General features: G+C 37.8%; 1 protein-coding gene across 1 annotated transcript in view; it reads right to left on the bottom strand.

Annotated features, from left to right (window-relative positions):
* Positions 1–1,774: 1,774 nt before the first annotated feature.
* LOC102212115 (melanopsin-A-like) overlaps positions 1,775–21,370 on the bottom strand; it is a 33,556-nt gene continuing 13,960 nt past the window's right edge. Inside the window, exons 5-11 of the mRNA XM_005749719.2 lie at positions 20,328–20,499; positions 19,933–20,094; positions 19,094–19,201; positions 15,782–15,953; positions 15,498–15,686; positions 10,095–10,166; positions 1,775–4,552 (exon numbers count right to left, since the gene is read on the bottom strand). Coding sequence (XP_005749776.1) covers positions 4,352–4,552; positions 10,095–10,166; positions 15,498–15,686; positions 15,782–15,953; positions 19,094–19,201; positions 19,933–20,094; positions 20,328–20,499 — 1,076 coding nt within the window. The 3' untranslated portion in view covers positions 1,775–4,351. The remainder of the gene's footprint in view (positions 4,553–10,094; positions 10,167–15,497; positions 15,687–15,781; positions 15,954–19,093; positions 19,202–19,932; positions 20,095–20,327; positions 20,500–21,370) is intronic.

The raw sequence follows: 21,370 nt of genomic DNA, 5'->3' as shown, positions 1-21,370 counted from the left end.
GCAGTGTGTCTTAAATGCCGCTGGAGAACGTTCTTGTATTTGGAATGGGGGAATGGGATTGGCTAGTTTGTCATGCAAATGTGTGCGCATTTATGTATTCTATTATTTTCTTGATGTGCATGAGCTGTAAATACACTTGTTACTGTATAATTAGGGCTTATCTACAGTGTGATGAATCCTATGCATGTGTCAGCAATGAAAAACAAACTGACTAAGAATGTCTCAGAGGAGTGTGAAACACACACTCACATGAGTGTGAACACTTTTCGGAAATTACTTTCCTGCAATGAATAACAAGCATGATCACATGGCAAAGATGTCATTGAAGCTCATTTGTTCTGTTTGTTTCTCATACCACTTATGCACAACAGCTTACAGATACACATTGAAGGGCACCATTAAGAGACACCTGAGAGATCCGACACACAAGAAATTCTGGGCAAACTGGACAAAATTAAGTCTTTAAGTGGAGTTAAAATGAACAACACAGAGGCTGTATACCAGACGGGATGAGCAGGCTCTGTTTATTAATCAGAGATCCTTCAATATGTCCAGAAAATGATGGAGATTTTCTGTCAGTCTGTTGTGGTGAGTGCAGTTTACTTTGCTGCAATCTGCTGGGAGAACAGCATTGGAGCTGATGATGCCAACAGACTTAATAAACTGATCAGGATTAGCAGTGATTGGCTGGACAGTGGACACTTTTGAAGCTGTGGTGCAGAAGAGGTCACGGAACAAACTGTTGTCCATCATGCATAATCTTGACCACCCACTGCACCACCTAGTGGACAGGCAACAGAGCACCTTTATTACACCACTTCCTGTTCTGGTAACTGTCCACAGGGAGATCTCCTGAACTCTTTTAACCCACATTTAATCATTAATTTCACTTAACATAAGAATTTCACAAATATATGATATATAAAGTATCCATCATCATCATTGTCATCTTATGTTGACTTAAGTAATGTGTTTAAAGACAACTGAAATTAAACTGAAAAAAGACTAACATGATTTTGGACATGAAGATAACTTACCACCTCTGCTTACAAAAAGAAATGCTTTGTCCCCGCCACAGTTCTGCAGGGACAGGCTGCATGTAGTCTTTCTCTGACATGTTGGACTAACGTGATGTATGCTGATCCAATCCGGTTATCTGACAACACAATTTTCTGGCTGCTTCACCAGCTGGATGCCTTCCATTATTGAGGTTTGCCTAATAGCAGACTAAAATACTGGTCAGCCAGACACTGATTGACAGATGCATTAATACAGACCAGACTGAGCATAATGATTATAGTGAAGATCTGCATAACTAAATCATTATAGTGCTGCACATGGGCATATTAATGCATGTGAAATACCTTTAATATCTTACAAACGTTTTGCCTTTTGAGACCAAGAAAGAGCATTTACGACTGAAGCTGATAATAGTTTTTAAAACTGAATAAAACCAGTTTTAAAAACGCTTGGAGATTTAACAAACTGAACAAAATCACTTCAGCACTTGATAATGGCAATTTTTAAGAGCATATGGTTTACTATAAGAGTTAAGACATACTAAGTTTAAAGATCACAAAACCAACCTTCCAGAATTTAGCGATATCTTTTATTTAGAAAAATAAATAAAAACAACACAAAACATTTTATACAAAGAAAACAAATGTACCTTCACTTCATCAAAGCAGATTTTAAAGTCAACATATTTATAATATTTACATTTTTCATGTCATAATATTTCAAATATGTATTTTTTTATACATTCATTAACAGATACTACAAGACAAATGAGCAATAATGAAAACCGATTTTAAAAAGTCTTGCATTTTTAGCTAAGATTTGAATCCGCAATACATTATTTGACAGAAATGACATCAAGAGTTAGATTTTATGCTGAGGCATGAAGAAAAAGGTTTTTACAATCATAGTCAATGATGCAGCAACCTGAGGACTCTCAAAAGGAACTGGACACGTATGGAGGTGGACAAACAGCGTTGTATTTGTTCAAGCTGATTATGAGATAACGGTACTAAACTAAAGTGAACTAAACATGTTTAGGGGAAAAAATGATTTCACAAACTGTCACCTATACATCTATATGTTAAATTATGGCATCTGGGGTGATGCAAAATACACTAGGACATCCAGTACACATGCAAACACGCTCATACTGTGTTATTGGGTGACCTGCTGTTCTGTTGTAACCCATTTGTGACCTGCTGAGTATGATCTGTATTGCTTGATGTCACCATGAATGGAAAAATCAATGACAAAGTTACTCTTCTCTTCTGTCCTGTTACATGTGTGTATATGTGTGTCTGATTGCCAAGTCTAGAAACATGTCAAATAAAAGTTTTGTTACTTGTTTTTTAATGTTAAGTCAGATAAAGATGGAATCAGTGGTACAAATCCAGCAGGTGCATTTTAATTTGTTTTTTAATTAATCCGTTTCTAATTTAATCCTTCTAAGGCCATGTCCTTGTGTGCAATCAGATGGGTTCCAGCACTCCTGCTACATTCTGTCCCCAGAAATCAAATTTTGACGGCCTCGAGACAGCAGACCTCAAATTCTGTGCAAAACTAAACTAGCTATCATGTGGAGAAGGTTGGCATTTAAATAGTGCTTTTTAAGTTTCACTAACCACTCAAAGCACTTTACACTACAAGCCACATTCAACTTTTCAGACTTGGTTGTACTACCCGAATGACTTTGTGGTTGCTAGCAATTTTTAGGTGAAATAAATTGTTAAGAGGGTTTTGATTGAAAAAAACCTTGTTGCTGCTTTGCGCTGATTTGCCTGCAAACACTTGCTAACTAACAACCATGTGGCAGTGAACCTTATAATGCAAACGAGAAACAAAGAATGTTCATCTTCAAAGTTAAAGCTGTGCCTTACTGTTGAAATCAACATGTTTCAAAAGTTACATCTTTGACTTAAAACTGCTAGCAGTTCCTAGGAGGTTTTCTTGCAGTACCATATATCTCTGTTCAACCAGTTTCACTTAACTGGTTGAAAAGTAGGTAGGTATTCTCTAACCTGGCAAGTATTTGCCAGGTTACTTATTTTGCTCTTCCATTGGTTGCCAAACAGTTGTTAGCCAGTTTCTCGGCGTGAGGCCTAACTCAGCAGATTTGGCTTTTTGTGAACTTGTGTTGTTCAAAGTGAAATTTAATTTGAACAATAGAAGTGGTTAACTAGTTAATGTGGGCATACAAAAATTGCATAGAGCAATCTAAAAATAGCAGAAGTGCTCAAAGCCATCCATTGGTGCTCAAGGGGGATGACCTTGAAGTGGAATATTGGTGGGTGTGGGCGAGGTTTTCGATTTTGATTAGTCACAAAAAATGCTTTCATCTTCATAGGTGAATTCCTAACTGTGGAGGACCTTTGTATATCTTTTTTTACACTTTTCATTAAAGTTTTGTACTTTGTTTCTGTCATTCTGAAATTTCAGCAGGTTTCAACACGTAGAGCTTTTCAGCAAACACTGTGTGGGTACAGATGGAGCAGGAGCTGAACACTACAATTTTAACGTGACTTAAATAGGTAACGTGTGAGATCAGTAGTGCGCCCAGTTTTTCCACATAATCAGCAGTCATTTTAATCAGTTTTAATATACAAAATGTCTGGTCCATTATTTATACTAGATACATCATTTAGAGTACATTCTTTAATCGGCAAACACTGTAAAAGAAAAACAAGAACTCTGATTCTATTTTATTGTAGAAGCAGATTGGTTTGAAAACATGCTTTTCATTTGCATGAATAGGTTCTTAATTCAAAAGTAGGATTCTGACACTTTTCGGTAGCTACGCATTAACATAAACGCTATGCACAAAATAAAATCTCAACATTTTTTAAAACTTTCAGTTGTAACACCGCAGAATAAACTGATGACATCAGCAGCCATTCGACTTCTGTATGTAAAGATAAAGAATATTCACATTTCACTTTGAAATTGAAATAATTCAGAAAGAACATCTCCGTTTATGGTAAATCTCACAAAGTATGACCGGAAAGCATGTCTAGAAAGGTCAGGTGTGATCCGAGTGCGACTCCACCTTTCACATTTTGTGTTTAAGGCTAGTTTACTTACAGTTGAGGTAAACAATCTCCAGCCACCATGATATGTCAGAAATGACAAAAATCCAAATGAGTGCAAACACATGCATAAATTTACTGGGCACACACGCACACATACTTGTACACTGCATGCATAAAAACAATGCTAGGGTCCACAGTTATCATAACCCGCAAACAGCATGCTAGTAAGAAAAGTTCCCAATTGGGGAGAAATACTGAAGCATACATACGCACACTTTCACACGCTTTCACTCCTCTCTGGCTGTTCATGGTAAAGCTGTTGTCTCCAGCATAGCTATGTCAAGGGTCTCCTTGGCAACTGGGCTGTGACTTTTGGTCAATTTGAAGTTGCCATGGTAACCTGGGGGACTGTGCAATATTGAGGGGCTGGATATGGAGGTGACGATGACAGACGATGTGGTCTTGCACACAGTCCTTGGCCCTGACTCCCTCATGACATTGTCCAGCTGTGCAGACAGAGAGCGAGAGACAAGAAGAGGTGTTCAGGTGTTCACGTATTATCATTCCCATTGTCAGTCAGTGGTTGGAAATTTGAATAACGGAATGAAACAGAGAGTTGCTAGTTAAGAAAGCACTGAATAAAATGTTATCAGATGTTTGTCCAGTTTACATTAACACAGCTCTTTTCCACTTAATCTGCTAGAGCAACACGGCTGATCAAAGGTATTGATTGGATAGATTGATGAATGGCTTTCTGACAGAGCCCTTAATGAAGTTTGATAGTTTAACTTGGTCAACCTCACGAAATCAATAGTTCTTCTCTAGAGGTACAAAGTAGTGTAGCTGAGTATATTTAAGTATAATTGTGCTTTTGTATAGGAAGTGCACACTATTACTAAAAAGAAATCAATGGGAGAATTTTGTAATACTAAAGATAGCAGTTGTCTTGTTCCTGTTCCAAGCAATAGCCCGACCAGGAGCACAATAGAGGTTCAGAGCAGTTATAGCTCTTGACTTGATTAGATCTTTTAATTTGTAGTTGCACACCATGAGTGGGGGAAATAATGTTTCAATCCTGTGTGTGTACTGCAGAATTGACAATTGAGTAGACCTGTATGGACTTGTTTTTTTATTCAGTATTATCTGAAGAGCGCGACGGGGCTCATAAACTCATCGGGAAAGTGTTTTCAGAAAATAGGGCAGCTTACCCACAGGGGTATATTCACACACAAAAGGTAATTATGGAGTCCCACAGGGTTCTGTGTGAGGATCAGTTCTGTTTGCATTCTAAATGATTATCTGCAGTGTCATTCAAAGGAATTACAATGCAGATGTAACCCAGCTTTATCTATCCATGAACTCAGAAAACACACACTAATTAGTTAAACTGTTTCAGAGAGAGACCTCTAATGGCCTCAAATTTCCTGCTTTTAAATTCAGATGAAACTAAGGTTATTGCACTTGGCCCTAAAAAACTTAGAGATATCATGTCTAACCAGATACTTTTTCTGGATGGCATTACCTTGGGCTCCAGTAACATAGTAAGGAAAAACTAGTTCATGAATTTGTTGCTGCTAGGCTGGACTACTGTAATCCGTTATTATCCGGCTGTGCTGAAAAACTCCCTGAAAAGCCTTCAGTTGATCAAAACTGCTGCAGCAAGAGTACTGACAGGGACAGGAAAGAGAGAGGTAATTTCACCCACATTGTCTTGTCTTCACTGACTCCCTATTACAGCCAGAATGTATTTTAAAGTCCTTCTCCTTGTATAAAAGGTCTTGAATAATCAGGCTCCATCTTATCACTGTCACCAAGTGCTTTAGCATAGGGGTTTGTTTGATTCTTAGGAGTTTCTCAGTATTATTGTAGGGTCTTTGCCTGACAATATAAAGTGCCTTGAAGTAAATTAATTGAATCGAGCATTTATATTCCTCATAGTAGTAGTATTTTTTTCTTTTTTCACTTTCTCTACTGTATCCATAAAATTTGGTAATGGTTAAACGGATACAAAAGTAGCAGGATTTTGGAGGAACAAGTCAGTTTATTTTTACTTTCACTTTGATAGGATAGATATGATTCAGGGGAAAAACAGTTGTTACATTGTCCAAATGCAGTATAAATGCCAAAGGGTACCTTACTTTTGACCAAATAGCTGTATTGGACACCTACAACATGAGAAAGAGCTAAATACACTCAAATGACACTACATGTAACAAGTAAATCATTTTAGACATTTTATATACTTTATGTTGTAAAGTTGCCATTAAAAATTTCTCTGTGAATGTAATTCAGTAACTTGTTCAAACTCAGGTTGTTCTTGGCAATATTTTTTCATCTTCATCTTTATGAACCACAAGTGCTAATAATATGAAAATATGACTTATTTTTATGTTATATTCTAATTATAGGTTTGGGTGTGGATAGTGAGAGAAAGGTTGACAAGAAGCACCCTTCATGCCTTTGATATTCTACAAGGTTTGATTAATAAAGCAGCGTCATAGCAGCAGGAAATGAATTAACCATGAATGGACAGAAAGCACGGCTAATTAGATCTCCTAGACTCGGCAAAAGAAAACATTTCTAAAGATATTTGCCAATCATTTTAAATTACTGTCCTCTTATTTTAAGTTATTGGCCTATTCAGCTACACAGTCAGCCTAAAACTAAACCTAAAAAAAATTAGTGCAGACAATTGGGAAAGACTGATAGAAAATATTATTTAAATGTTAAAGTGGTGACAAAAAATCAAACTATTGCCAACAAACCTTCTTCTCTGCACATATTTTGACTCATTATAGCAGGAAAAACACAAGTGGTGCTATGTTAATGATAACACTGCTCTATTAAGTCAGACTCTCATCAGTGAACCACTATGTACCATTACCATGCCCTTATTTAGCTCATCTAAATGGAATACAGCCATCATTAACGGCATTGATTATCCTTACAGTTTTCCTCCTTTTCCATATAATTTACAAACGTGCTGTGAAAAAATACCCTAGTCTATATCATACCTGTGTAAACCAGCAATTTTCCAATGCATAGATCATAAATGTTAAAATATGTAAATATCTTAAAAAATCCATAAACACAGCAAATATAATGATTTGCATTTATTGGAAAGAAAAGTAGCTCTGTTTTATGTACACCAAATATCATTCCTTTTAAGTAACCAAAAACTAATTATTACATTGATGCACAGTTATGCAGAATTTAGCAATGTTTCCTTTTCATCCCAGTGGGATTTGAACCTCCAGCTGGGTTAAAGATTTCCTGTGTTCTCTGCCAAGCAGGAGGTTGCGCATCCACCAGTGCCTGAGTGGTTTTTCCCCCACAAACCAAAGACGTGGATGTTAGGTAACTTGTTGATGTCTCTCTGATAGAGTGACGTACTGTTTTCCTCCTCTTTACCAGCCTCAGCTTCAGCCTCAGCTCCAGCCTCAGTTTGACACAAGCTGGATAAGGGATCGATGGATGGACCGTTAGAGTTATTTTGGTGATCACATGACCATGAGCTTAACATAACACAGTCATCCACAATCTTTGTACCAATATATGCCATTTGCTTTCAGCTAGTCTACACTGTAACTACAGTGAAATTAGGACACAACTGCCCCTCTGCATTGTTAACTGAAACACTGGCCACGATTTGCTTTTTCAAAGCCTGATTCAAAGTATTCCGATTCCTGGATTTCTGTGAATAGAGCATTCATTCTCATTACAAAATGAGCAGAGGTTATTATTATAATAGACGTACATTTAGTCTTACTGACCTGTCAGAGGTCTTTGGAGTGCAATGCACATTTACCCACACAGACAGGACTTTGGTCTACCCACTTGATCTACTTTACATCCATAGCCAATTTAGAATCACCAATTAACCCAACTGACCAAAGCATGAAAAAGCCCCAGCCAGCCAGGAAATTACTAGAACCTTTTTGATGCAAAGACACAGCCCAAGAGAGAAGCTGAAATTAGAGGCAGAGTGATACCTCCTAATTAGCCAGTGAGCTTTTCACTTTAAGGAACCTTAATAACCTTTGTTGTAAACAGTAAATGAACGGGTTCTTATAAAGTGCTTTGCTACTCGGCTTGAAAAAAATCAAAGCACTTTAGACAAAATGCCTCATAATTGTTTCTATCGGCCACTTTCACACACAGTTGCTGATCTTGTTCAGAGTTCAGATCTTGCCCAAGCATACTTAAGCATGCACACTGATGTTGTGCATAATGCGTCTCTTGTCCTCCGCCCTCATTACTGCAGAGTTGGCTTAAATGGTGAAGGTTACTTGTTGAGGGGTCAGGCTAAAACACAAAGCGTTCTTGATTTTCTTAAAACTTAAAAAAAAATTAAATCAAAGTTATTGAGCAAGAAGTGGCTTCTCATTCAACAGCAACGAATACTGAAAACTCCTTGAACAAGGTTAAGTTGTGCATAAACACTGGCACTGGCAGGAATGTCATTTTATGGTTTAATCTGTGTATATTCATACATTCAAACAATGTTAAGTGAAATACTGTTTTGCTGAAGTAACTTAATATGAACAGAAAAATACATCTGCTGCAACAAATCTATTCAGCCCCACGATGAAAAAGAAAATTTAAAACTATTACTTCTTCTGTAGGAATTAGGAAAGTAAGTGTCAGTCAGGCGCTGTTAATCAGTTGTACACAACTAATTGATCATCAGTGTGAACACCTCTATAGCAGCTGAAGTTTTAGCAGTTTGCATGTCTGGAACATTCAGAGCAGTGGAAACGCAATTCAATGCTCAGAGAAAGATCATCTCAGACTCAGACTCAGACTCAGTTAGCATGTAAAATGTTCAAGTTCATAACAGTACAATTAGAAAGACTGAAAAAGTATGTCTTGTTTGGAAGAACTGCCAAAAGTAATATCTTTTCTCTAGAAAGAAGGCAGCACAGCCCAATCAAAGTCCAGAACTTAAAATGATTGAAATGTTGTGGCAGGACATTAAGAGAGCTGTGGATGAATGCCCACAAACCTCAATGAACTAAAGCAATGCTGGAAAGAAGAGGGGGCCAAAGTTCCTCCACAACAATGTGAAAAACCGAATTACTAATACAAAATAATGATTACTTCAAGTTATTGCTGCTAATGGTGATTGCACCGGCTACTGAATCATGTAGTGAAAAGTTTACAAGCAGACAAAAGAAAACTGTACATTTACTAATCACCGTACTGAACTACTGAATGCCAGTCTGACAGATCACCAGACCATCACAGCAACAACACAGAGACTGTTAATTCACATTCAAATCCATACCTACAGCCTAGAACCTCAATTAACCTAACATGGGAAAAAACAATCGAGGCACAGGGAAACATGCAGCACTGTTATGCATTTTCAGCTCATAAGTGCTTGTGCTTGTAACAACATACAGACTTAATCTGATGAAAGCAACTGATGTGTTGACTGGATCCTTTTCCCATTGATAGCCACTGATCTAATCTGACATCAAATACAAACACAATAATGATTTCCAGGAGCACAAAAGAGTATGAAAGCAGTCCAAAGCCATGATACACAAAAACATCCTGACTGTGTCTTGTCCTTGTTGCAGCAACATGAAAAGCTAATGTGATGTAAGAGGAAAGGAATCTTGGTAAAGTGAAATAATTTAGCAGAGTATGTATCAAGATTTTTCAATATAATGTGGAACATGTTTAATAAAAAACATGAAGATTTGCTTTTTTTGTTATGTTGGCAGGAATCCACTGCCCTGAGAATGTGCTTCATACTGTAGTACTTGAGTTTGAAGTTTGTGATAAACCAAATTAATAGCTGGACCAAACCATAATGGACGGAAGTACACATGCTAGAAAAAACAACATTAAAAAATAAAGGTGAACTAATGATTTGTACTATATGATGTTCTTACAGTTATTCTGAGAGGATGGATAAAGTTTTTGGATCATGGAGGTCGTATATGTATGTTTAATGTACACAGATACTATTTATTAGTAGAAAAAAACTATTTACTACATGTGTGGCAAAAAGAAAAAGGGTGATCGGTGGATTCTTACAGAAGCTGGCAGATTGCTGGTTGGCTGCAGACTGATGTCCGACATGGAGATGCCTTCAGGTTCTGTCAGAGCCTGAAGAGTGTGCACATAAACACAGCCATTTATTATCAGTTATACTCACAACAGCTTTTGTGCTATTTGGGCCTTCAGGTAACTTTTACTGAATGCAGACCCGCCCCAAAAAAGGAGGAAAACATGAGGATCGGTCCCTCTCAAATCAGCAAATTATTAGAACGTCTTCTAATTAAGCAGCCCCAATTGCATAAAAAAAGTTTTAAAGTCGGTCTAAATATGGGTATATAAAACCAGAATTGCAAATATTCAAACCACTGGTAAAAATATATTTTAAAAATGGTCAGACAACACACTTTCAGACCATTTTTTTGCACACTGAAAATGAGTAACACAAAAACGATCACAGATAAATTCCTAAGATTTTCACTGGTCTTTCTTGCCATGAATATTGAATCAGGATCTGTAATCTGAGACAGATACATAAAATAATCTACAAATATTAGCTCATTAAAATATGAACAAAAAGGCCATCACTCCTACAATTTAACATATTTGTGCACACACACTAAAATATTATTCTTATTTAGAATTTCTGAATATTCGTCTTTATAACATGTGAAAACGTTATATTTCACAACAATGCAAAAAAGAAACTCATAATTTCTTTTTTTTTTTAAAGTTTGGATATATATAATGATTGCTATGAAATTTTAATACATTTTATATATCTATAAATATATGTCTATATCTATATCTATATATATAGATATAGATATATAATGTATATATATCTCTCTATATATATCTATATATTTGATTTGATTTGATATATAGATATCTATATATATCTATCTATCTATATATTTATTTTTTATTTTTTATTGCCCTTTGAAATCTGAATCAGTGTGTCATCAGAATGTCTCAAAAACTATTAAAAACCCTGTAATTTTCAATGCTCTTTCTCACCATCAAAATTAATCCACATCTTTAATTTGAGCTGGATGCTCATGATGTCTCAGTAAAACAGCAGGTTGGCTAGCTCAATAGGAAAATGGAAGAAACAATTCAGTCTTTATACTTATCTGTTCAAAGTAGTCTTTTACTTAAATTTTATTATGTTGACTGATGCTAGGCTAAATAACAGGACCTTGTTTAATTCAGTGCAGTTTAACAGCACAACAAACTATATCAACAAAAATAATCGTACAGTTAAAATGCCAGCCCTCTTAAACACTCTCATAAATTGAAATTGACAGTCATGATGACTGTGTATAGGTAACAGTGTGTGAGTGTATATGTCATGTAAACATGTATACAAACTACTGACTAAAGATGGAGGTAGCAGTCAGGGGCTTTCTTCCACTGCCAACAAGTGCAGTACTTTTAAACACGGGGCCGCATCATGCAAACTGTGGATTAAGTCTGAAAGTCCCAGATTACTGGATTAGTGTTTGCACCCTCTGTATCAGAGTCCTCAGTGAACCTGACCTGCGTGGCGGTTTGCCTGCATGTGTGTGTTTGCATCATGCATACATGTGGATTGCTTGTATTATTTTTATTCCTGTGAACTAAGATGATTAGAGGGAGACGGAAATGCTCCATATACTGCATGTCCCACATAAAAAGACCTGTTGCTATCACTGGCCTGTCAACAGCATGAGGCTTTTTTTCAGGTTTTTATGAAACAAATAAAATGTCTGGGCAACACTTGACACAAGAATGTGAGATGATACTGAGGAATTATTCAGAACAAGCTGTTAAATAATAAATTGTTGTTAATTAGCTTCTGAACATGTCAGAATTGAGAGGTTTATAATTTTTTTCCTACACCAGCCAATGAGCCATTAATTTCTAAACACTAAACATTAATTTATTTTAATTAAAAATGGTTTAAAATGGTTTATGAGTTAAAATATAGATTTTCATGATGATTCAATTACATGGTGGTTTCAGTTGCAACCCTGGGTAACACAGGACAATGCAAGCTCTCAGTTTAAGGTGGTCTTGTGCATGTGAGTGCATTAAGAGTGATCAATCATAAAAAGATCAGTTGGCTTCTGCCACTTAGTTGCCAAAAGCTAGAGCAATCGCTGACAGCTGGTGTGGATGGCCTCCAGTACCAGAAACTATTACACACCTGGTAACTTCTGTGTACGCTGGGTTTCTTAGTTTGTGAACACTACCATGCAAAATTATCTACTCGTGTTCAAATTTTATTGGACAAATTTTATGACATTACTCTAACATCCTAAACAACATAAATGCAAATTAAACACATGTGTGACGCTTGAAGGGGCTGATAAAGTGACTAAGTCGATAAAGCTTAAATTATAGATGTGATATGAATGAAAACTAATGCTGGGTTTATTTTTAAGATACTCGACAGCCAATTTCACTTGCTGCCAGCAACTTCTGTCATTTTTAGTTAGGTCACAGCCAGCTAAAAATGACAAAATGCCATTGCATGCTGATCTTCACTAATAAAAGACAGAGAGAGGGGGGGGGGGAGAAAGGCTTACAGAACTGTGATTGTCTGGTGGGGAGGCTCAGGCATTTAGTATTTGAGGTCACATGTGGGTTAGCACAAATTACTCATAAACTGTGGATTTTGAGCTGTCTGTCAAAGGATGTGTGAATGGCATTGTGAGGGCCGCTTTATGCTGTCTGTCCACATCAGAAATCCAAAGTGTTTATAGACGTTCTAGGCTGACATGTTCAAAGGCACAGAGAAAAGCAGGGTTTTATAGAGAGGAGGAGATGCAATAGTTTTTGAAAATGGTCCATTCCCAGTTCTGCAATCGTTCACGTGACAAAGGCATCAACATTTGACTCCTTTCATGCCTTCCCACAGCTATGTTGTTCCCTAGATTGAATTAGAGTATAAAACCAATATGATGACAATACAAGTATTCCCCCATGTACAAGAGAGATGGACATCTAACAAATGAAGGGTGTGTTGAGAAGATAGTAGGGGTGCTTCGAGGATGGAGGAAAGATGCAGAGGATTAATAATGTACTAGTGACAATCTTCTAAAATAAAGGTGATATGACCAGAAGGGAAAGGATTAGAAATGGGTATGTCAGAGGAAGTTAGAGTTAGAGATGGTTTGGACATGTGCAGAGGAGGGATCGTGGATATATTGGGCAAAGAATGTTGAAGATGGAGCTCTCCAGCAGCAGAGGGAGAGGAAGACCACAGAGAAGATTCATGGATGCAGTGAAGGTAGGGTTAACAGGGATATGACAGGATGGAAGCAGACGGTCCGCTGTGGTGACCCCTAAAGGAAGCAGCCAATAAATAAAAAGGAGAAGAAGAAGAAGAGGATGCTAGGCATGTTCCACTTCTTTAAACCATGGTGGTATAACTGAGTCGTGACCTGGGTACTCACATGTGTGCTTTTTTTGGTGTTTGTTTATGCTCCTTGACAGTTTATTACTCACAAACAGATCGACTTACAGTATGTAACTATGACAACCACATGGATTGACCCACAGGTGACTTCCAGCCTTTGAATCAATAAATACATTGATGGAGGTTAAACTTTTGGATAAAACCTTCCTTTGACTTCTTTATGTGCTGTAAACTGTGAGAGTTTATAGTCCATTTAACAGCCTATTCGTTAGAAATTTGCCTGCACTGTTAACTCTTACAGCTGTTCATTTACTGAGTTTTGCAATTAAAAGTGGCACTTTGTGGGGTGCTAATTTAGCTCACTGGCTTGAACAAGCGACCCATATGCCCAGGTTTGAATCCGCTCCAATGACACCCACTGTTTATCTTCCCCTGTTCTCTATCCTCAATGTCGCTGGCTTCTCCCTCACTGTCTAAAAAACAAACTTTATGTGGGTTTACATTCACTTTCACTTGGCTGTTTACACCATATGTCCCTCAGTGGAGAAACTGTGAGTTACATTTTTGTCACTAGTGATAGAGTAATAATGCAGAGTTGTAGACATCAATACATGCTGATTCCAACATGACACTCTTTTCTTCATTTTACTGTATTTCTGATGGCAGAGTTTATATGCAGGTTGATTTTAAAGTAGCTGTGATTACAATAAAGTTCCAGACATGAAGATTTCAGACTGAGACAGTTCGCAAATGTCAGCTTCAGAGAGTCATTTAAAAGCAATAGCAGTCCGTGAGGTACTTGTTCTTTATGAAATTCTTTCTGTGGTTTGATTTTGTTTTAAAAAGTCAAATAAGCTGTTCCCATTGGTAACCAGACAATATGAGTGATACTGAAATGCAAAGTCAAACCAGCAAGATCAGCGTTGTTTTCTGGCACCACAGAAACACAATTACACAGTCCCTGGTCATAACATTGAGTTAGCCTGGATTTTAAGTGGACTCCCATCAATATGTCCTCTTTAAGTTACATGCAATTAAACAATGATGACATCGACGATGTCTCGAGCTCCCAAACAACAATTTAAGAGGATTTAGATCAGCTTTGATGGACAAACAATCAGCAAAACCTTCCATCAAAAGTATCATGAAAATATTATAAGAAATGATCGCCTGAGTCCTATTTCACCCCTTTTTAACTCTATACTTCAGAAATATACTTAGAAATACCATATGGTGTAAAAATAAATCTTTGGGTTTACTATATAGTAAATATATTCTATGTGTGCTGTCAAAAAATCCAGCGACTCTGCCAATAGAAAGAAAAACACTTTATCTGTTTTAAATTTGAAAAAGTTATCACCTCCGATTCAAGACTACCAGTACAAGCTTAACCGCAGTTTCACAGCAGACCTCAAATTTGCACAGAAAGTAAACTCTGTCCTCGAGAAACAACTTTTACATCAGAGTTCTGGTGATTAGAGCTGTGTCCAAACAGTTGTGTCAGTGAACGAGTTTGTTACGTCTGAACCAATAACAGGGACATCTGGTCACAAGCAAGCACAGAAGCAGTTAAACTGTCATTCGACGGGTTGTGTGCTATGAATTCATCTGCAAGGGAAAGACTTTCAGTGCAGTTTTACTTAGAGGGAATATTCAATGCAAAGTACCTCAACAGTGGTGTTGTGTCAGCCGGCCATTGTACACCCATTCAAAATGCATCAAAACTTCTTTCTACTTCTTTCAGGAGCCAAACATAATTTGCAATGACTCCCTACCTTACTCTACAGATTTTACCTTGTGCAACTCTCTTCCCCAAAATAAACACAGGCTGAAGGCTTTTAATACACTGAAGGACACTGTGCAGGTGATCAGAAAGAGACTTCCACTTATTGAGCACTGAAAGGTTTTTTCAAAGTGAACAAGGAGATGAGAATGAAGGGGAGACAAAGCTAATTAAAATCAAGTAGACTGGAATCATGGAACCTTTTGTCGTGTTAGCAGCAATACCTTTACACAAGTGAGGCTTTTATACTCACAGTGATTGGTGACAGGTGACATATTGCTGGATCAGTGGCGTTGTGAGCAGAGGTTCTCTCGTACTCTGTGTTATACCCTCTCACCTTTGACCTCTGGCTAGCGTGACGCACCTGTTTGGCATCACCGGACAAGTGACGACTAACAGGAGTTCGAGAAGAGTAGTCTTCTTCCGTGTCTGAGAACTGGGCCTGAGATGGAAAAGGACTGAAATCAGCAATCCATATTTTAAACCTTTGTACAAGGACATAAAATACAAAACATATTAAATATGAGCCACACTCACTGATTCACTCTCAGACTGGGAAGAGTTGTGAGTCCTGCTGGGGCCTTTGAACTCTGACTGGCTGGTGAGGGTTGATCGGCGGATGGACTGGAAGCTGCTGCTGCTGAAACGGTCTCTGCTCTTCATACATAGCAATACCCCGAGGTAAGGAACGTACCTGCTGATTGCTGACCTGAACGAGACAGAGAAATTTTCCAATCCATAATTGCTTTTTTTTTAAATTACATGATAGTGAAGTGTGGGGCTGCATGACATCCTTACAAGCTGAGCTGAATTAGACAAATGTTGGCTTTTAATTAGGATGTTAAAAAGTTATCAAGATGAGAATACTACAAAAAATAAAGTAGTCACGAGGCTTGGCTCCTTAAAGTTTGGTAAATGGTAAATGAGCTAGATATATATACAGTATAGTGCTTTTCTACACTATGCAAGTTTGATTAATGCTGTGCATTTAAGGGGTTGTGGTACAACTACCAAGACTGCCCATGTTGTCACTGTAGTCAGCATGTTATTTTTTCCTTTATTTCAGTGTACTGCTCTTTTACTACTATTTAATTATTGTCTTACTAATGCATTTACTACTATTCAGTTTCTAGTTGCTTCGGTGATTCATGTAACAACACAAAACAAAACCAAATAAGCTATTTTCAGCCTTATTCACTTGGGGGTGAGGGGTGGGGTAGGGTTGTTAGCAGGTAGCTTGGCATGTTTGATGTGGTTTCACCTGGGATTCTCTCCCTGATAAAACCTGAAAGGGATTTTTGTCTCCTGCTGGAACCTTTTGATTGTTAAGCGAATGTGCCAACTACCACACAAAAGCAGGATCAAATAATAAACAGTGGTAATAAAATAATGATAATAAATTATAAAGTAGGTTGAGGCTGATGTTCACCCAGCACTTTGTAGTGTCTTTAAAATCAACACGAATTAGCTCCGTTGCTAAGGTGCAGAATGAATCCCCATGTAAGGATTAGCTTTAAACTAATAATTTGATAAGGAGCAAAGTTATGATAAAATGGACATGACGAGTACTTTAAGGGAGACAGGATCATAGTGTCTGCTCAGATCAAGTTTGCTTGAACTTACACTCACTAGTGCGTAGGCTTGTTCATGGTAAGCATGGCAATAATTTTAGGGGCAGCTGTAAATCAGGAGGTAGTGCAGGTCATCTACTAATTGGAAAGTTAGTAATTCCAAAAGTTCCAAAATACAAGGATATTTGCTGCCAAATGTCCTCGTACTACTGCCAAAAACAAAAGTAAGCGCATCGTGTACATGAAAGTATAGCCTGCTAATGAATATTATCAGAATTTTTCCCCAGTTGAATATTTAAATAAATTTTTACAAAAGTGAAGTCATTTGCATTCTTTTTCATTGTTCATTTCTTGTACAGATTTTGAATTTCTGCTTTTACCACCCCACAAATCAGAAAATATGGTCAAAAGTCTGAAAAATAGGATTGGAACTGAAATGTTCTACAGAGTAACATATGTCCAAATCCCTCCAAATTGTTATTGCATTGGACTTTCTTGTGGGATCGGTGTGTATGTGTGTGTGTGTGAGTGTCATGTGTTGCAGGAGGTTGCAGGAGGTGCCGAACACATGGCCAGTGTTCTGCAGGGATATTTAAAGCCTGCTTCTGTAGCTTTGGGCTCCTGCTGCTCCTCTTCTTCACTCCTGTGACAGTGACTGTGCTGTCTTTGCATGTATTGTATTGTTTTTGCATATACATCCTATACAATACACTTAGCAGCCCATCCAAGCACAATTTCACACCACTGATACAGACATAAACAGGTTTGCCACCTATTTTAAAACATCTTTTCTATCCATATTCAGGTGGTAGTGTGACTCCCTTACTTGACCGTCTAACCGGTCGTAACACAGAGTATTGTGTAATCATCTTTATTCAGTAGTATTATGGTACCTTTTCTCAATCTTGCATTCATAAAAGCTGTTTTGGTTTCAAGCTTTGGATGCTACAGAGATTTGTAAATTAAAGAAGATTTGTAGCTTGTTCGCAATTTTTTTTATATTAGAATGTGATTAAAGAAGTGCAAAGGAGTCACTGGGAGTGTCATGCGCCTCTGTGCGATGGCACATTTACCCTCTGGTTATTGTATTTGATCATCTTTATTAACCTGCTTTCTAGCACTCTCTGTTTCATGCAGAGTAGTGATTAGCTATGAAGACTCATCTGCTTGCATATGAAGTCAGGATGGTTGGAGTGCCTCTCTCTCTGGTCTGACATTGGCCTCCTTTGACTTCAGCTGCTTAGTAAACGTTCAATATTCTACTGAGTTGAATGTTGTGGGTTGTCTTGTTTTCAGTTTTAATTTCATTAGTTTGATTTATTAACACAAGTTTAGATAAGGCGATTTAATCGAATCACACACTGGGTGGGTGGCCTTCAACCTTCTTTTGTTTGTTTGTTTCTGGCGCTCCAATCTCCTTTATTTGTCTTTTTTAATGTTTGTTTTTTGTATTCTTCAAAATTCTTTGAACTGTAGAAACTTTGTGACATCGTATATGCTGGGCTCCTTAGAGATTTGTAGATTTTTGGGGGCTGACCTCTCACACCCAAGCTAAAATTATACCCTTTTAAAATGATTAAAGAACAATGAAACCTTATTCTGATATAATGTAAACCACACATGTTAATCATTCTGTGGTTGTGCCATCGGTTAAAGTATCAACTACTGAGCAACCTCTTTGCTAAAACTCCAAAAATAATCTCCCTTTCTAATCAGAGCTGATCAGATGTAACTGACTATAGACCGAGGAAGCACATCCCAGCCATTTATATGGGTGACGATGACAAACCTGGCAACATAGTATCAATTATGCACACATGCAGAGAGAGCAATACCAAATTTGACACACTCACAAACCAAATAAGATGAAATATTTACTTGGAGAGATAACTAACATGAGCATGGAAGCAGCTAAATTTGTTCTTTAAACAAGTCTGAGGCTGGGGGGGGGGGGACAGAGACAACATGAACCTTTACTAAAATACTTCAAAATGATTATTTTGTATCTTTTCTTTACTTTCTCTGTATAACAATTATACTTCTCTGTCACACTGCTTTATTATTCCTTTTTGTAGCTTGATGTTTTCTTTCTTTTCTTACATTCTTACTGTGGTGTGCCATTGTGTACATACTGAAGCTGCAAAAAGTTTTTTACTTTTATGTCCTTAATTATTACTCTGACACCTTGTGTAACGTCTGCCTCTTCACCGCTGTTTTGTGCGAGGAGATTGAGAAAGAACACCATTATTTTTTAACTGTTACTGCAGTTACATCCTACCTGTATTTAGGATGTGTTATGGCGTATATGATGGGGTTGTGGATAGCTGATGCTTTGGCAATCACAGCAGGAACAGAGTTCATATAAGGAGTTAACAAGTCTGCGTACCTGAGAGAGAGAGAGGGAGAGAGAGATGAGACAGATGGTGGCAGGAAGAAAAATGAGACACATTTGTGTGACAAGGGCATGGGTGGGCGTGTGTTGTCTTGTGCAGAATTAGTGCAGAGACACAGGACTGGGACACACAGTTGGGCTTGCATTTAGTGCTCAATTCATCCCTCACTTCACCCCAACATTTTCTTAACTGCTTGTTCAGCCAGGGTCACGGTGGGCTGGAGGCTATACTTCAGGTGACACTGGGACAATGATGGGGTACTTCTTGGACAGGCAGCACAGTCCATCGCAAAAGAACAGGCAGCAGGTAGTTGTGTCACTGTCCACCTGATCAATCCAGTATGCAGCCTTTCCTAGTTTCTTATTGGTCTACCAAGTATTGAGAGAAATATGGTGGTTTGGAACAAATCAACTTAAAAAACAAAGGTTTGGTTCTGTCATGCATGTGTATTGATGAATACTCTGTTCTAGGTAACCATCACGGGAGTTCACTTCCTACAGGAATATTGACAGTCTTGTTACGACTAAAACCACGCAGCCATAGATAAATAGCTTTTGGCTGAAACAGCTTTAATGGCATCTTCAATCATAAACTCAGTACTTTATTGTGAGTAAAGTGTTCAACTTTGGGTTTTTTTTGTCCTAATGGAGAATTTTAGACGTCACTGGACTGTGAAAAAAGATGTCTCTTTAGCAGACACTGACACACACACTTGTGCACGTACCCAGCAAATGCAGTGAGGGCTGTGCAGGAATAAGGGGCCCAGGAGATGACAAACAGGAGGATGACGATGAGTGCAATTTTAGCCATCCTCCATTCGCTCCTCATTTTATGGAATCTCTTTGCAGAGTCTCTGGTCCCCTCGCAGTTGATCTTTGTTATTGCCCTGTGATGCACAGACATGCCCACCACCAGTAAAAATAGTTATCGAAAGCCGTCGTCTATAATAAATAATATAAATTGTAATTTTACTGTGATAACAGACCCTCGTTTGTAATTCATTTTTATGGCTAACTTGTTGATATTCACACAGCTGTGGGAGTGTGTCACAGGAGGAGACCTTCGAGAATAATAGCCATAAATGGTGTTGATGTTTGTGTGTGCATGAACAGTACCAACCGCGTTGTGTGTCGAATGGCTCTGAAGATACAGCAATAGCAGAAAATGATGACAAAGAGAGGGATGAAGAAGACAAAGGTGAAGAGCAGCATGGTGTAGGAGCGGACGGAAGGGGTGAACGTCATGTAGTCCCAGGAACAAGACGTCATCAGACCCTCCGGGACGTAGGCACCTTTGGGAGGACATAAACTCTTTTGGTCATTTTCCACATCATTAAATCTGACATTTCTCTCCTGCCTCTTTGCTCCTGAAAAGTCTTTGACTTCATACTTCTGCATTTTGAACATGTTTGTGCCTACTACTTCAATAAAGGGCTGCCGGTAGAGTATGTGAGTCTTGTATGAATGGAGTTTACTATATGGCCAACCTTTTACCACATTGATTTATTTTGTCTATTCAGTGGACAGAAAAATGGAAGAAAACACTGTTTTATATAAGATGTATGGAAGGAAATCCATCCTATAACTGCTAAACACCTAAACAACCTTGAAGACAATGAATGAAAGAGCCAATAGCCTTTGAAAATACAGGTAACAAAGCATAGATAGGGAATACAGAATTAAGCTGTATTACTGGTTTGTACTGTTTATGTAATTTATCCTCTCTCACTGTATTTTATTGGAGTCACTGAGATATTTCTTTGAAATCCTGAAGAGGTTTTTTTTGCCATTGTTTGTGGGGCTTTCCATTGATTGTCACTCCCTGAGACTAGACTTGAATTTGTAAAATGACCACAGCTTCTTAAGAATGCATAACATACCAATGGAAAATCAATTAAGAGCCTTGCCATGGTACACACACTCCCTGGTGGTGGTGGCACTGGGTAAAGAATGAGTCAATGCACATTCAAGTCAAACACATCTCCCCTGTGGTTCCACTGTTTCTGGCACATTGTCCAAAAGCACCTTTATTTTTAATCAATCAGTATTAGTGACACGTTCGAGTTTACTTTTATTTCCAGCCATGGTTATGGTTATGGTTAGGCTTAATAAGAAGCCATGTTGTAGATTTTAATTTAAAACCTTCAACCTTTTCAGAAAAAG

The sequence above is a fragment of the Pundamilia nyererei genome, unplaced genomic scaffold (genome assembly GCF_000239375.1).
Source record: "Pundamilia nyererei isolate P.nyererei 1_Seehausen unplaced genomic scaffold, PunNye1.0 scaffold00253, whole genome shotgun sequence".
Taxonomy (NCBI): Eukaryota; Metazoa; Chordata; class Actinopteri; order Cichliformes; family Cichlidae; genus Pundamilia; species Pundamilia nyererei.
The sequence above is the reverse complement of the archived record's forward strand: the minus strand, read 5'-3'. Positions and strand labels throughout refer to the sequence as shown.